General features: G+C 38.9%; 1 protein-coding gene across 6 annotated transcripts in view; it reads left to right on the forward strand.

The window, feature by feature from the left end:
- Fggy (FGGY carbohydrate kinase domain containing) overlaps positions 1-16,106 on the forward strand; it is a 420,052-nt gene that overhangs the window by 75,198 nt on the left and 328,748 nt on the right. For all 6 annotated transcript variants that reach the window (XM_010610466.3, XM_010610467.3, XM_010610461.3 and 3 more), the window contains exon 5: positions 694-782. In XM_010610466.3, the coding sequence (XP_010608768.2) occupies positions 694-782 (89 nt within the window). The remainder of the gene's footprint in view (positions 1-693; positions 783-16,106) is intronic.

A 16,106-nucleotide genomic window follows, 5' to 3' on the forward strand; every position in this document is an offset into this window, starting at 1 on the left:
TGGGAAAAAATAAATCTGGGAAATTTTTACAATAATGGCTTAATTATGTGACTGTTCTTTTGGGCTTAGATTGGAAGTTCTTTGAGGGCAGACCATCTTTATGCTGCCTTTGGAAGTAGTTTGCGTGTGGACAGTTTTACATGGCAGAGCACATTTACATCCACTGGATAATGTCTTACTGTAGTTTTGTTCGCATCTTTCTGGTGTTCAGTATTAAAACCTTTCTTCGTGTTTAGAGTGTATCCTCTTGCCATTCACTGGAAAGATGGATTACATGTCCTCACGAAGTATGCTCTCTCCCCCTGTAGGTTGGCAAAGAGGGTTAAAGGGAAATTAGGGTCATTTTTGGAAGGATCAATAATTGCCATTTTTCTTTCCTATACATGCACTCTTTTTTTTCTTTTTGTTGAGTTTATTGGTACATTGTAAGCATACAGTACAGTTACATTCATTATTGGGATCTTGTAGCTTTGCATGACAGGTCTTGGTTCTCATTTTTTCCCCTTGTATACATGTACTCTTTTTATGTCATACTCTCCCCTGCTCCGTCCCTCCCTCCCCCAATGCTTGAACAGATGTTTTAATGAACATTGTTGGCTGCATTTTTGTTTTGAAAATTTTAAAACATTATTGAAAGAGGAGAAGGCTAGAAGAAAACCCATAATTGATTCTAATATATATTTAATTTGGCAGAACTTGAGAGAGACTTGCTGGGATAAGGCGGGACATTTCTTTGATCTTCCAGACTTTTTATCGTGGAAGGCAACAGGTGTCACAGCACGGTATGTTAATTACCAGTTGGCTTTTATTTGTGCCCTTCCATTCTCAGTTGTCTGTGTGTATATATTGCTTTCTTAACTCTCTTTGACTGAACATACTGTTTGTACGTCTGCATGTGATTTTGCGTACTTGGAACATCTTGAATCTATCTTCCACCTCCACTGCACATGCCCAAGCACCAGTGTTCCTACGAGGCCTGGAATGTGAGTGTCTAAGCTGAAAACCACTCATTAAAACTGGACACAGCTGAAGAAGATATGAAAAATCCAGAGTGAAATGTGATTGTTTTTTTAAAGGCACTTTTTACACGATCAATGTAAAAAAATATACGTATAGCCTTAAAATTAGGACAGAGTGTGTTTTGCAAAGAAACTGATTTTCGTGGGATAGATGTGCTATGAACTTATTTTGCTTTCTAAATGGATGTGACTCAGTAATCCCCTACTGTAGAGGTACGTTTATTGAAATCAATAACCACTTTACAGTAAACTATGAAAGTATGTACGACATGATGGATATTTACAGTACACTCATTGAGTGTAAAATCGTCATGTGCTGTAATTAACAAGTGGGTGTGCACATGAGTATAGATAGGTTAAACACAAAATGAATGTAGACAGGTTGGATGTGGAGTCTCTAAGTACGACAAATCCATTGTCATCTTGACCTTGGATTTAAGGGCTGCACAAAAGTGGGAAGGCTCCTCAACCTGAAAAGGATGTAGAATTTGGGTTATGCAAACCTGAGATGAAAAGGATTAGTTCCCAGCGGGCAGATAAATCTGTGTAAATTGGGGAGGCAGGTGTTGTACCTTAAAGTCAGTGCCTTCCGATGGGGCAAGCCCTCCCCCTTTTTCTTTATGTAAATAGATACACTTTTTTTTTTTTTGAGACAGGGTCTCACTATGTAGTTGAGACTGACCTGGAACTCACTATGTAGCCCAGGCTGGTCTCAAACTCACAGCTATCCTCCTGCCTCAGCCTCATGAGTGCTGGGATTACAGGTGTGCACCACCATACCCAGCTTCCTTATTTAAACTCAAGGAAAGTTGGAACTAACAGTGCCATTTCCCCTATGATGCTCCTGTCTGTCCAGTTTTATAGGGTTGGGATCTTTTCCTTGTGTGAGTTGATAAGAGTGTGAGAGTTCAACAGCAGAGGTTTCCAGAAAGAGGTAGTAGAGGATGGTTTCACAAGTGTATCATTTTTTTTTTTTTGTGGTACCGGGGATTGAACTCGGGTCCTTGCGCTTGCGAGGCAGGCCACCAAACTGTTGAGCTAAATCCCCGGCCCCCGAGTGCATCATTCTTCATGTCACCCAAATCTCTATCCAATGAAGCAGTTGTTAGACAAAAGTCTCAGTGTGGAGGGGACCCTGGTGTACATGAATTAAGCCTCTGCAAACCTTAAGTGCTCACCCTACCAAGTGAGGAGTTCCTGAAGGCATTGCCGTAGACAGTGTAATTAGCCACCTTTGTAATGTTCACCCCTGGAGAAGGCAGTGTGTGCATATGCCGAAGACCTTATCTTGAGCATTTTTGTCTTTGAGCTCTTTGGGTGTGAAGTTGTCTAAAGTTATTTCTGACAGGAGTTTTTTCTTTTTCCCTTTTATACAGCAGTGAAGGAAACAGTTTGATAATTTTACCCAAATAGACCTCTTAGTCAAAGCAATGGCAGTAGATGCCTATTTTCAGGGCATTGGCCTACAAGTCTTGAGGACTCAAATATGGAGCGAGACATGGAGGATGATTGGATTTTTCCTCCTCTTTTTCTTTGGGTGTTGTTCCACCTAGTGCTCTGATTTCTTCCCTGGTTTACTCTGATGGTTCTGAATGTTTACATGTCCACTTCCTGGTGTCTGATACCATTTCAGCACTGAGGAGTGGGTTTTGTGAAAAGCTCTGGCTCAGATGGACTTAAATGAAATGACATCTGTGCAAACTGAAATCACAGTGACTTGTATTCCTCACTAGCTGTGTGATTTAGAGCATGTCTCTTCTCTTCTTTTGAGTCTTAGTCTCCTTATAATATCTACCTACAAATTTGTTGTGAGAACCACAGATCTCTAGGAGTTGTAGTTTTCAATCTACTGAATTAGAATCTCCCTGGCAGATCTGAGAATTTGTAGGTTTAACAAATACTTTTATGGTCACGTTTATATTGGTCAGATTAGTTTGGAAAACAGTATATGGAATATACATAAAAGTTGTATGTGACTCTAAGATGCTCTCTGTCTGTTAGAGATTGAAAGTATTTTAAATGCCCAAGGAATTTAGTGACTGTAAATTTGGAAGGCTTTTTGTTGGCCTATCAGAATATATTTGGAAACTTCCACCCCTGTCTATGAAAATCTTAGACCCTGAAGAAACAGAAAATTTAATGCACAGGAAGGATTTATTGGCCATCCATCATTTCTGCCATTTTTTATTGGCTATGATGCTTATTTTGCTTTCATTAATAGAAATTGTCCTTTCTCTCCCCTCAACCTTGTCCATAGTTACAAGCAAGTTATGTGGTCTCCCTTCTAGTCTCCTTCTCCTGTAGAACAGATTCTTCAGATCTTGGGCATGAGACACCAAATTTCTCTTGTGAAGTGGATGCCCATTCCCTGGCTCACTTCCAGCTTGCATTTGCTTTGTCTCTCTTCTCTTTACTCAGTATCTCAGTTTCCCCCTTCTTTATTCTAACCTGCATGATCAAGACAAAAGGGCAAACCCCCCTGAGCTTTCCAAATTGCAAATGGAGATGATGGCAGCACCGATTCCATGATGTTATTGCATGGGTTTGAGATAGCAGAAAAGCTTTTAATAACACTACTGAGAAAAACTGTAAAGGAAATAACTCTTTTTAAAAATTTCCTTTCTCAGTTAAAAGTATCATACATTCATACCTATGTTTATAGCAGCACAATTTGTAATAGCTAAATCTCAGAAACAGTCTATATGCCCATCAACAGATGAATGGATAAAGAAAATGTGGTTTTTATATACAATGGAGTACTATTCTGCAATAAAGAGGGATAAATTTGAGACATTTTTAGGTAAATGAATGAACCTTGAGACCATACTTTTAAGTGCAATAAATCATACACATATGTTTAAAATATCACATTGGGGGGAGGGGGAGAAGGAAGGAAAAAAAAACAAAGAAGATAAAGGAAAAAAGTGGAAACAAACTGGAAACAAAGCTTTTGTAAATGGTGAGGGGTGTAGGGGCTAGTGGGTCAGGGGGAGAATGGGGAACAAAATAATTAAGATATATTATGTACAGGTACAAATTCCCTATGATGAATGTGATCGATATGTATAACAAATGTGTTCTAATAAAAATAAAGTTTTAAAAAATTCCCTTCTCTGTGACATTAGGCAGGTAATCCTTACATGAGGTTTCTTGCGTAATGGTGAGAGGGAAATCTTTGTGGTCAAACCGACCTGCGTTCAAGGTCTGTACTGTACACTGTGAGAACCTGGAGCAAATGATTTATCACTGTAAGCCTCATTTCCTTAGTAACTTCTCAGGGTTACTGAGAGTTAAAGGTACTGGGGAAAAATATATAGCATATAGTATTTAAATAAATAAAGGGTTTTTTAAAAATAAAAAACCTCCCACTACTTGTTCCTTCTTCTAAAATAAGAGAAACGCAGTTCTAAAATGGAATGAATCAATGCCAAAACCCCCTAGGCAGTAGAGCAGACACTTGGCATCCTCTAGCCCAAGGAGAAGTTAAAATTTGGTGTTCATTTAGCCCTTATATGTGATTGTTTTGGGTGGCTTTGGTAAAATGAGTGCCAAAAAGGCTACAGGGTGTTTTTCTTTTCTGTTTTATTATTCTAGCAGAATTCAGGATAACAAGTGATTAGATTTCACCTTGTTTTAAAACTTTCAAACTTGTTTTTGGCACTGATAGTGTGTAAGAAACCCTCCTCGTCTTCCTCTCCTCCTTCTGTTTTCTTCTCCTCCACCTTTTATTCTTTTTTCATATGTTTATTTTTTTCTCTCCCTCACTAGTTTTCATCTTCCAAAAGATGGCAGCTACTTTTGTTTATCAAGGTCACTGAGAAAAATCACCACCAGGCCTAGGGTTGATTTGTAATTAATCTGCATTCTTTCTATTATATTAATGAAAATAATTACTGCTACTTTTCAATAACAGTAATGGTAATTATCATTTACTGATTGGCTTCCTTTTCTCTGTGCTAGACATACTAACAAATGCTAACTCCATCACTCCTCAGCAACCACCCATTAGAGCAGGCAGTGTTGCCATAATTTGGCAATTCAAGAACTGAAACAAAATGCCTTAGTAATTCATCACATTTTAGTCATTGAGGGGGTAACTGTCTAGAACATGAGAAACAGTCAGAAATTCTAATAATAAAAGTTTGTATACTCAGACAAAATTTATATAAATATAAATACATGCTCTCCCTCTAAAGAGATTTGAAATGAATGGTAATAAATAACGTGAAGTCAGGTCTGAGGTGTAGCTCAGTGCACACTTATGAAAACTGAGGTCCTAGGTTTAGTCCCCAGCACCAACAAAGGAAAACATCAACAAAATACTCACATGAATGAACTGTAAAAGAATTGGAATGGATTGAATATATTAAGATAATAACCGAGTTGATGATGAGAGCTTCAAAAAAACTGTAATCCTCTGTATAATTACTAATAGATTTATTGTCAAGCTTCCTAGTGGCTGGCCCACGGGGAGAGCTTGACAAGATTAAGTGAGAATGAAATGAAAACCTGGTTGATGTGCAGAAGAAGCAAAACTTTTTCTAACATAAGGGTCTGAGAGAAATTTCAATTTTATTACTAAAGGTTGACAACTTTCTATACACTATTTTAAAGTATGTTCTATCAAATTTGTAATTTCATAAAAAAGTTTAAATTTTAAAATGTACAGGAAAGTGTCAAATTTGGTACAGCGAATTCCCTCTCTTACTAAAGTCTTACATCAGTATGTTCCATTTGTCACCATTAGTAACCAATACTGATTTGTTATTATGAACTAAACTCCATACTTTATTCTGAATTTTAATTTTTTTTTACCTAATGGGCTTTCCACCCATGAAAACTACATTTAGTCATGTTTCCATAGTCCTCTTGACTGACAGTTTCTCACACTTTCCTTTTTTGTTGATGACCCTGACAATTTTAAAGCATTCTGGTCAGGGTTATTCATAGTGTGGATGCCCCTCTATTGGAATATTTCTTCTGTTTCTCTCATGATGAGACTTAGTGTATTCTAGGGAGGAAAACCACAGAGATAAGGCAGCATTCTCATCATATTGGGGGTACCTATATGAGTATGACTTATCTCTGCTGGTATTGACCTTACTACCTGTGTGTCAAGTTTCTCTCCCTTACCTCTTCTACATCACATTATTTGGAAGGAATTCAGTGTTCATAGCTCACACTTAAGGAGTTGGAGGTTATGCGTTTCCTCCTCTAGGATGGAATAGTCAGCCACATGTATTACTTTGAAATATTTTGTATGGGAGAATTTTTTTCAGTTCACTTATTTTGATGGTTTTAGACAAATGAAACTGATGACCAGGCTCTTAGGTTCTTCAAGAGATACTCTGTAAGTTTGGCTTACAGGTTTCATGTCAGAATTCCTGAGATACTTCCATGCCATGTAGAAATGCAGGGCTGAATTTTCTACAACCTTTAGTTTCTCTTATACTGCTTTGTAATATATTTATATTTATTTATTTCCCTTTTCCTGGCCCCTCCACTACTGCTATGTACAATTTTCTGTAGGTTGCAGTAAATATTCTTTCTTCTACTTTAAGGAGGTGAAATGTTAGTTTTAAGAAACTGTAATTTCTTCTAAGATAGCAATTATTTTCTTGTTTGGTATGGTTCTCTGCCTTTGGAGTTTACAAGGGATATTACTGTATTGTTTTTTTCTCATAATTACTTGCTAATCTGCTAGAAAATTATTATGATTAGGTTATTGCCTTGTAGCACATTTCTAAATCTAATTTCCACGTTCTCAAAAAATAACATCATTATTTAGACCCTTAGTTATTTAAAAAATGTTAAATAGGAAATCTGCTTTGTACAGTGCATTTTTGCTTATTCTATTTTTATTGTATTTTTGATATCAATAAATATTAGCTGAAAATAATACCTTTATAATATTCTATTCTGTCACTACAATGTGTCTATATAATTTTTCTAACTTTTTAGGCTTAAAATGGGATTGTTATGGTTTGGATCTGTAACAACCCCCTAAACCCTACCTGCTGAAGGCTTGGTCCCCAGCCTATGGCCCTACTGGGAAGCATTTGGGACTTTTAGGAGGTGGGTGGGGTCTTATTGTAGTCAGGGTTTTGGCAGGGGAATACAATTAATACAGGGCACATAATCTGTAGGATTAGTTTATTATATTTTCCCAAAAAATCAAATACAGAAGAATGCAAGAGATTAGCCACACACTAGAGGCCTAAGGAATGCAGCCAAGAGGCTAGATGCCATAGCAATGTTCTACACAAGTCCAGCTAAAGGGTTGGAATCCAAGGCAACGTTCTCCACAAGTGTTTCATGATTGTCTGTATTGAGAATCTGCACCTGGAAGGTCCAAAGGTGGAGGCCAGAAAACCTATTCCAATGGGATGAAGGATTTGTGTCAACAGGCTGACGGATCTACAATGAAGCCAGGAAGTGATGCTCACAGTTAGATCAGAGCTCCCCTGACAAGGATAGCAGCCCGCCTCTGACTAGAACAGCTAAGTTCGTATCAGGAAAACCAGCTTCTCCTAAAATATCAATAGCCCACTGTCTTTCTCTCCATTTCTCCTTTTATGGCTATTGGCAACAATCCCTAGGTGGATCTTTCATACCCAGTCCATTCTGATTCAGTTCAGTGGGGCATTACAAGTTGACCATTAGTTAATCCACTGCAGTCCTAGTGGAAGTGAGTTAAGTTACTGGAGCTGTGCCCTGGAAAGGAATATTGGGACCAACCCCTTCCTGTCTCTTGTCTTGCTTCCTGGATGCTGTGAGGTAAACAGGTTCCTCTACCTTATATTTCTGCCGTAATATGATTCCTTGCCACAGGCCCAAAAGCAATGGGGCTGAGTGAACATGCACTTAAATCTCTACTGAGAGCCAAAATAAACCCTTTCTCCTTAAAATTTGACTGTCTCATGAATATGGTCACAATCATGGAAAGCTAAGAGGGATCTTAATTTGTATTTTGTATACTAAATGTAGTTCTTTTTCTTATTAGCTGCTTATTTTATTTTATGTCAACTAATGTCAATTACTAATTGCATCAACTGCTATTATCAAGTTTGAGAGACTATTTATGTCACTTGCTAATTTGGGTGTTTTCTTGAATATTAGTGAGAATTCATTATATGTTTCATTTTAATATTTTCACCCAGTTATAATTTTTGAAAAAAATCAAACATCAGAACAGTTGAGAGTGTAATGTTGAGTATCTATTACTTTTAACCTACATTTATCCAATGTTTGTTACATCTGTGCTCTCTGGTATATGTTCTATCAATCTAGCTGTCAGCTCTGACATATACACATGTGTTTACTTCGTTGAATTATTTGCTACCACATGGCAGGCATGATAATCACTCCCTTCTAAATTATGCAACCTGACCACCCATGAGTACCAACATTCTTTTATATAACTATCAGTGCTTTAACATACATAGGACAATTAAAATCATTTCTCATATTTGAACACCTTACATTGTTAAGGGTTCCGTGTACCAACTACTCTTCTTTGCCTTTGGGGTTCAAACCAATAAGAGATGATGTACAAAATATATTAGCTAATATAGAATTAAAAAACCTCATTATTTTAGAAAATACTCTTTACTGTGGTGTGTAGAACTTTGATTACTGGATGTAGCTCAGAAGGTGAAGCTGACATCATTTACATGTTTAGATATAAGTAGCCATGCATGGATGTGAATGAGGTAGGAAGACCAGATGTGCCAACCAGATCTCACACCTGGGACTTTACTCACAGTCAAAATGCAGATCTGATCAGGGAAAATTTACCATTTTTTTCTCATTGAGTTTATTGGTACCTTGTAGGTATACAGTACAATTACTTTCATCATTGAGATTTTGTACCTTTTTATATAACAGGTCTTGGTTCAAGGTCTTGCCCTCCCTTCACCCATTTAAATTCACTCATTTAAAAATAGTAAAATTTACCATTTTAATCACTTTTAAGAATACAACTGAGTGGCACAGAGTAAATTCACAGTGTTGTGTAATTCTCTCCACTATCTATTTCCAGAGTACTCATCACCTGTAATATAAACCATACTCACTAAGCAGTAACTCCCCATTCTCTGCTTCCTATAGTCCCTGTTAACCTCTGATCTACTTTCTGTCTGTTATGAATATACCTATTCTAGATAATGCATATAAGTAGAATCATGCAATATTGGTGCTTCTGTGTCTGACTTATTTCATTTAAATGAAACTTGGTTACCCAGAATTGTACTAGATCACAATCAGAAGGCTTTATTTCCAAGTCCACAAGACATTCCATTGTCAGAGAGCCACCCTGGGTGGGAAACAAACTGAAGAGTCTGTAAAAGATTGAGATGTCCCAGCCATCCTGAGGGAGGCCTTCTTGGTCAGGAAAAGGACCCTGAAGCAAGGCAGAATAAACTCGCTCCTATTCCACCCACTGCTTTCACTCACAGAGTAAGGAGACCCTTCTAGACTTCAGCTATATTACCTGGAAAATGAGATCTAACTTTTTCATACCTTGACAGTTTCAAAACATTTTGAACCGAGAACATACCATCAGATCTATTTGTAAATGAGGACTCGGATTTCAAGATCACTTTACCATATTGAAAGAGAAAATGAGATTAAATTATAAAAGTGACTCAAGGTCTCAGAGAAAATTGTTATGTAAAGGAAAAGCTATATTGCTGCTTAGTTCAAAAATTATAGCTGTGTTGGCTATCATCTTTCAGGCAGCCAAGATTCATGTCTAGTTGTAACCAGCAAAGAGCTAGAAACGAACCATGTAGAAATCGAATACATTCAGACTAGTGGTTTTGAACAGTGTGCATCCTGTCCCACGGTACACTCATTTTTAACCATTCCCCAAAGTATAGAGTTAGATTTTTATCCCTTTCTCTCCAGATTTACATCACTGATGAAAAGTAAATGTAACCTTGATTTTCCTTAGGTTTTGCTTCAGTATGCAGAAAGAGCTACAGGCAATGATAGGGCAGGGAAACTTCAACAGAGGCAGCAGGGATCAGGTCCCTGAGTTCCTGGTCCGACTGGCCTGGAGGAGGAGCCATACCCTGTAGCCCTCATTCTTACTCCTGCCCCTAGATGGCCCAGGGTGGTCTATCTTCTTGCCCTCCGTGAACTTTAAGCCACTGAGCTGACTGGCCTGAGGGCTCCCCAGCACCTAATGATGCCTTCATACCATGACAACTCTAGACCTCAGGTAACTCTCACTCCACCCCTCTCTGAACCTGATCATATCACAGGAAGCCAAGATAAAACTCTCAAACCAGGAGGGGTTGGGGAAGAAAGCATCAAGACCTGTTTACTTGTTTCAGAAAGGCCCATCCTTTCTACCCACCCACAAAATGCTAAATTCGAATTCACCCTAATATCATCCATCAATCAATCATTACCAAAGTGAGAGACAAATGGAGGTAGCACTGCTTGTTGACTACAGTGTGGCAGAAACTGGCCAGAGACATTACCCAGGGTATGTCACTTTCTCCACAAAGCAAATCCATGTCGTTTATCCCTTCCTTTCATAAGAAGAAAAGAATGGAAAGGAATTCGGTTGCTTTACCCAAGTTCACCCAAGTGAAAAGAATCAATCAAAGGCAACTTTGAGCTAAGGACTATTTGATTTCAGCCCTTATCTGGACTTGAAGAGTTCAATGAATGTGTGTCCACTCACTGGATTAGAGAGAGCTTGTCTCATAGGTGACAATTGACATATATGCTAAGAATTACATGGGTGAATCAGTGACAGAAATTATATCTACAGCTGCTTTGAGCTTCTTGTGTCCTCAATAACCACCATATTACTCTTCACTGTGTCTGTCGTAGAAAGGTTTTAAATTGGTGTCTGGGATATTGGTCAGTGTAATTTACTGATGATGATTTTGTGATTTTTTTAACCTGCCCAATACTAATTTTCCTGTTTCTGATTAGTAGAAAAAAAGTACCATTTTTCTTTGGATAATAGTACAGAGTCCTGCTAAAGCTTAGGCTGACCATACTGCATTCCAGCTAGGTTTGACTATACACCTAGATATTGTAGATGCTATGTAAGCACAGGTATCACAGGGATTTGCTAAGAAGGCTCCTTGCAGAAGGCTGGCTCAGACATGTGGCACATCCTTTTCATGTGCTCCCCCACCTACCTTTCTCCTGGTACACAGAATGTGGACTCCATCCGAGAATTCCCAGAGAGTCCTGGACCATGGGATGAAATTGAGAATAAAGTCAAGGATGAAGACAATGAAGTACAAATGTCAAAAGAGCCAGTGTCCTTGATGACTTCATGGGGCTGTCACGGTAGCACAAGACTCCATTTATCTAAATTTATGTATAGAAGTGAATCCATCCTTATGTGTTCTTATATTTATCTTTAGAGAGTCATTATCATAGTGATTAATATTAATCACATTTCTTTTATTTTTATTTTTTACAATTAAGCATATTGGTACATTTAATGCATGATATCACTCATGGTAGGGAATTTGGACCTGTACATGAATAATCTTGATTCTTCTTTTTTTACACTCTCCTCCTCTCCCTTCAACCCCCCTTCTTTCTCCTCCTTATTTATAAATACTTGTTTCCATTTTATCCTTCTTTTTGTATTTTTTTCTCTTTTCCCTTCCTTCCTTTTTCCCTCTACTCTCCCTCATTCCCCTTCCCATTTGAGCATTTTCTTCCTATTTCACAGTATTTGTTGTACATTTTGTTCCTTATTTACGCTTCTAGTTTCTTTCACCAGAGAAACAATGTAGTATTACACATGTGTGTCTGATGTATCTCACTTGAGTATGGTCTTAAAAATCCATCCATTTACTTGGAAATATCTCGTTTGTCCTTCTTTATGGCTGAGTTGTACTTCCTTGTATAAAAAAATGCACATCTTATTTATGCATTCATTGGTTGATGGGCATTTGGGCTATTTCTCTCACATTTGTGTTCTGCTGCATGTGAGCTGACACAGCTTAAAGCTCTTACTAGAAGATAAGCAGATGATCTTATGAACTATAACTCAGCATTGGGTATTTTGTTACAGCACCAGAAAACAAACTAAGGCACCAATGTTCATGCAAGCACTATCCCTACTAGCCAACAGGTAGAAATAATGCACATGTTCATCAAGAGGTCCAACCACAGAAGACTGGATAAAAAATGTAGTATATGTGTATAGAGAATAAAATTATTCAGCTATAGAAAAGGATTGAAACTCTAACATAGGTTACAATGTAGATCTTGAAAATAATACTAATCTGATTAAAGGTTTCAGTATGTATTTGCCTTGGAATCCATGATGCACTCAGTTTTGATGGCTTGGTGACGCCCAGGACAAAATGGCCCAAGATATGGAAGTGGTGTGGTGGGGATCTCTGAAGACTTGGGTCTGGTCGCCTTGGATGCCTGGCCCTCAGTTTCTTCATTTGCAAAATAAGTGGTTGGATTAAGGGACCCATGTAACCCTTCTCTGGATGCAGGTCCTGGTTCTGTAGTAATATTGTTGACCAAAGTGACTTTTTGGATTCTCTCTCTTAAGACTCTTGGACAAAGTGTTGATAAGGTCTCACCACAGAATTCAACTCTTTGAAATATAATTTAATGTTAAAATGCTACTTCTTTTCTCTCCCCTTCTTTACCTTTATTTAGTTTCTTTATTTTCCTTATTTTCCTCATGTTCTTCCTCCCTCTAAATTACTGTCAGAGTCCTTTGAAGAGAATTCTTAAGTGTTATTAAGAAATTGCAGTCAGGGAGCCCTTTATTCCCAAGTCATTTAGAAGATCGTTTTTCCTTTTGTTAAATACAAAAAATTATCAACCTGTCATAAAAATGTGTCAAAAACCACATTCACCAATAAAATGTGTCAGCTTTCGTTATTGCCTAGATATTATTCTTTTCAAAAGCCAAGCACTCTCCCCAGGTTTTCTAAACAACCTCCAGCTCATTCCTGGTTTCCTTACATTTTGAATTTTTCTGGGTCTATAAAGGGGAAGGGCAGCCTATCTTTTAAAAATTAATGGGTTCCAAATGCCATTCAAATCTATTTCCATCCTTCCCCTCCTCCCAACTCCCCAAGCCAGCCTGTTAGGAGAGTTAAATTCTATATAAATGTTGAGCTAGAGATAGTTTCTAAAGAAGTGTTTGGGCTTTTAATTAACATTGACAGCCTGTCTGCTCGGGATTTTGCTCTGCTGTCTCCTAGCAGAAGCAGGTAGGTCAGTCCAGAGCTGGGATTGAGGCTCTGCCCTAGATGTGTTCCTGGCAGTTGGCCCTGGAGACACCAAACTCTGCCAACCATGAAGTCATTTTGAATTTAAGGAGTCTTGGTAATCCAAGGCAATGTATCTTAATTTGACAAAGCAAGGGCTGCCCGATAAACAGTCCTTACTACAAGTTCAATTTGGGGCTGTTTGTAAGTTTAGATTGTACTAGAGAAATGGGGCAATGTGGAAAAATGCACTCATTTTCTTCTGTTTACTCCTTCTCCCTCCCCAGCCCCCTCCTATCTCCCTTCTCTCTTACTTACTTTGGCCTGATTCAGTCCTGCAGTCTGGCCTCTGCAGTGGCTTGATGTGAAATCTGAGAAACATATGTAGTTTTCTATTTCAGGAAAATGATCTCAGGAATTAAAGTGAGTGTGTGTGTGTGTGTGTGTGTGTGTGTGTGTTGTTGGCTGTTAAGCTCTGATCTTGCCCAGTGTGGCTTTTTGATGATGGGAAAGAGGTTTCGAAGTGCTTTTTGTCAGATATGCATGTAACAAAGCTTAAGGTTTGGTGTCTTTATTCCAGTCCCCAGCACCCTCCTAGGCCTAGGACATGCTGTTGCCTTCTTTGTCAGAAGGGAGAACTACACGTTGTTTACATTGCTGTCACTTCATTGCTGCTCGCAATCCATATATAAAAATGTCCACTGTGTCTGTCTTTCACAAAAGCTATTTTAACTGTAGTTCAGTGGAAGACCAAAGGTCTACGTTCTCCTTCCCAGAAAGGAAAATGGAAAAGGGGAAAGTCTGCCTTTGTTTTGCCTTGGAAAGGCCAGTATTCTTTGTCCTGGAGCTGATTGCCTACAGTGGGCCCAGGACCTAATCAACTGGTCTTCATTTATCCAGCCATGAAAGGGTATAGATCTTTAGAGGGAGGGACCAGGTGAGGCTGAGGCAAGGAGCTGGACTCTAGATTTTCAGTTAGATCTGCCCTTTGTGAGCTCTGCCTGTCCCTCCTGCCTGTCTTCAGCAGAATGAAGTACTTCTCGAGCCCTGGAGGAACATCTTACTAGATATAGAAAGGGTCATCCATTAACTAGCACTTCCTGAAGACACTGGCATGTCTTTTTTCATGTTGGTCTCTAGGGAATGCCTGATGAATTAACAAGTGAAGGAGTATGATGGAGGTCACCATAGGATATGCTAGGGGTGCAGATATGGACCTATTTACCTCCGGACTGGGCAGGGGAAGAATAAGGAGTAAGAAGAGAAAAGGCATATCCAGTGGGAAGGGAGTTAGCATTCCTGGGTATTATATATTTTGTCTACTTGATCGTTACAATGTCCTGTTTTTGATGGATGAAGACACTGAGACCCAAACAGTGTCAAGCAGCCAAGGAGCAGAGACTGGATCCAGAACTGGGTTTCGTGGCTGTTACTCTGTACCCCATACTGTGGCCCATATTTCTAATAGGGAAGAAAGGATGAAAACTCTGGTAGCTCCCATACTACACTTATGTCTGCCTCCTGCAGTGAACTGACCAGCTTCCTCTGACTTTGAGATCTGACTTGCGTCAGAATGCTTTGTAAAAGTTTATGAGATTATTGGGCATTCCTGGAGATGGGCTTCTCAGGAAGCAAATGTAACCAAGGTTAGGCATAGGGCTCCTCACATGCATTGGCCCCATGAGTGCAGGGAGGTGTAGAGTGTTCCTAGGGTGAGGGGTTGCAGTTAGAAATCATTTCTGTGTAAGACAAAAAGGCCTTACACCCTCAGAGCTTAAGGTGTATATTTTTTTCTTGACATTCACTCTTAAACCTAATTTCGTATTCATGATTTTTATATTCATTTTCTTAGAGCCTCACATAAATGCATCTCCCTGCACAAAACCTGGATTTTCCTGGGAAGTGGTATGAGGGTATGCATCCTCTATGGAGGAAGGAAAGTGAATTTAAAAGTGAATTATTGAGTTTGGGCTCTAGGGTTAAATGCTATCCTCCAACTTATTGTGTGGTCCATGAGAAATACTCTTTCTGCACTATAGTTTCTTATTTGTATTTCATGGATCTATTTAGAGGGCAGAAGGAGTCTACATGTGTAAAGCTTATAGTACAACATACTAAAGATCCAGAGAATGTTAGCTGCCGTAATGGCTACTTATTACTGACAGGTAATGGATAGATGGAGCTTAATACTAGTGTACTAAAACATTGACCTTCTAGACTGTATAATAGAAAGACAACTTTAGGTTTACCTATAAAACCCCATAGATGACTACTTTATGCATTTATTTCCTTACTGACTGTGTTAGCTTTCTGAAACTGTAACAAATACCTGCGATAATAAAGTTATAAAGCGAAAACGTTTACTTTGGCCCACAGTTTTTGATGTTTCAGCCCATAATTGGCTGTCTTCCTTGCTTTTGGACCTGTGGCTAGGCAACGCATCATGCAGGGAGCTTGTGGCAGAAAAACTGCAAGTTTCACAGCCAGGAAGTCCAAGACAGGAAGAGGAAGGGGCCAGAGTTCCCCACTTGCTTTGAGGGTGCACCCCCCTCAATGTAGTAAAGGTCTCTCACTGGGCTCAGCCTTTTGAGGTTTCTACCACCTCTCACTATTGACACTCTAGCACCAAGCCTTTAATACACAGACATTTTAAAGATCCAAACTATAGCACCACCTGGACCACTACCCAAATGGCTTCAAATACTTTATATTATTCAGAAAATTAATACTGTTGTCATAGCACTGAAGCTGAGCTGTCCTCATCTCCTACTGCTTGTCACACACCAACATTCTGGCCCCGTCTAACATCTCCCGACCTCTGCGTGAGCCAGGCCCCTATGCGTGTCCTGCGTGCATAGTGTTGCAC

Source organism: Fukomys damarensis, unplaced genomic scaffold (genome assembly GCF_012274545.1).
Source record: "Fukomys damarensis isolate Sample0158 unplaced genomic scaffold, DMR_v1.0_HiC HiC_scaffold_23, whole genome shotgun sequence".
NCBI lineage: Eukaryota > Metazoa > Chordata > Mammalia > Rodentia > Bathyergidae > Fukomys > Fukomys damarensis.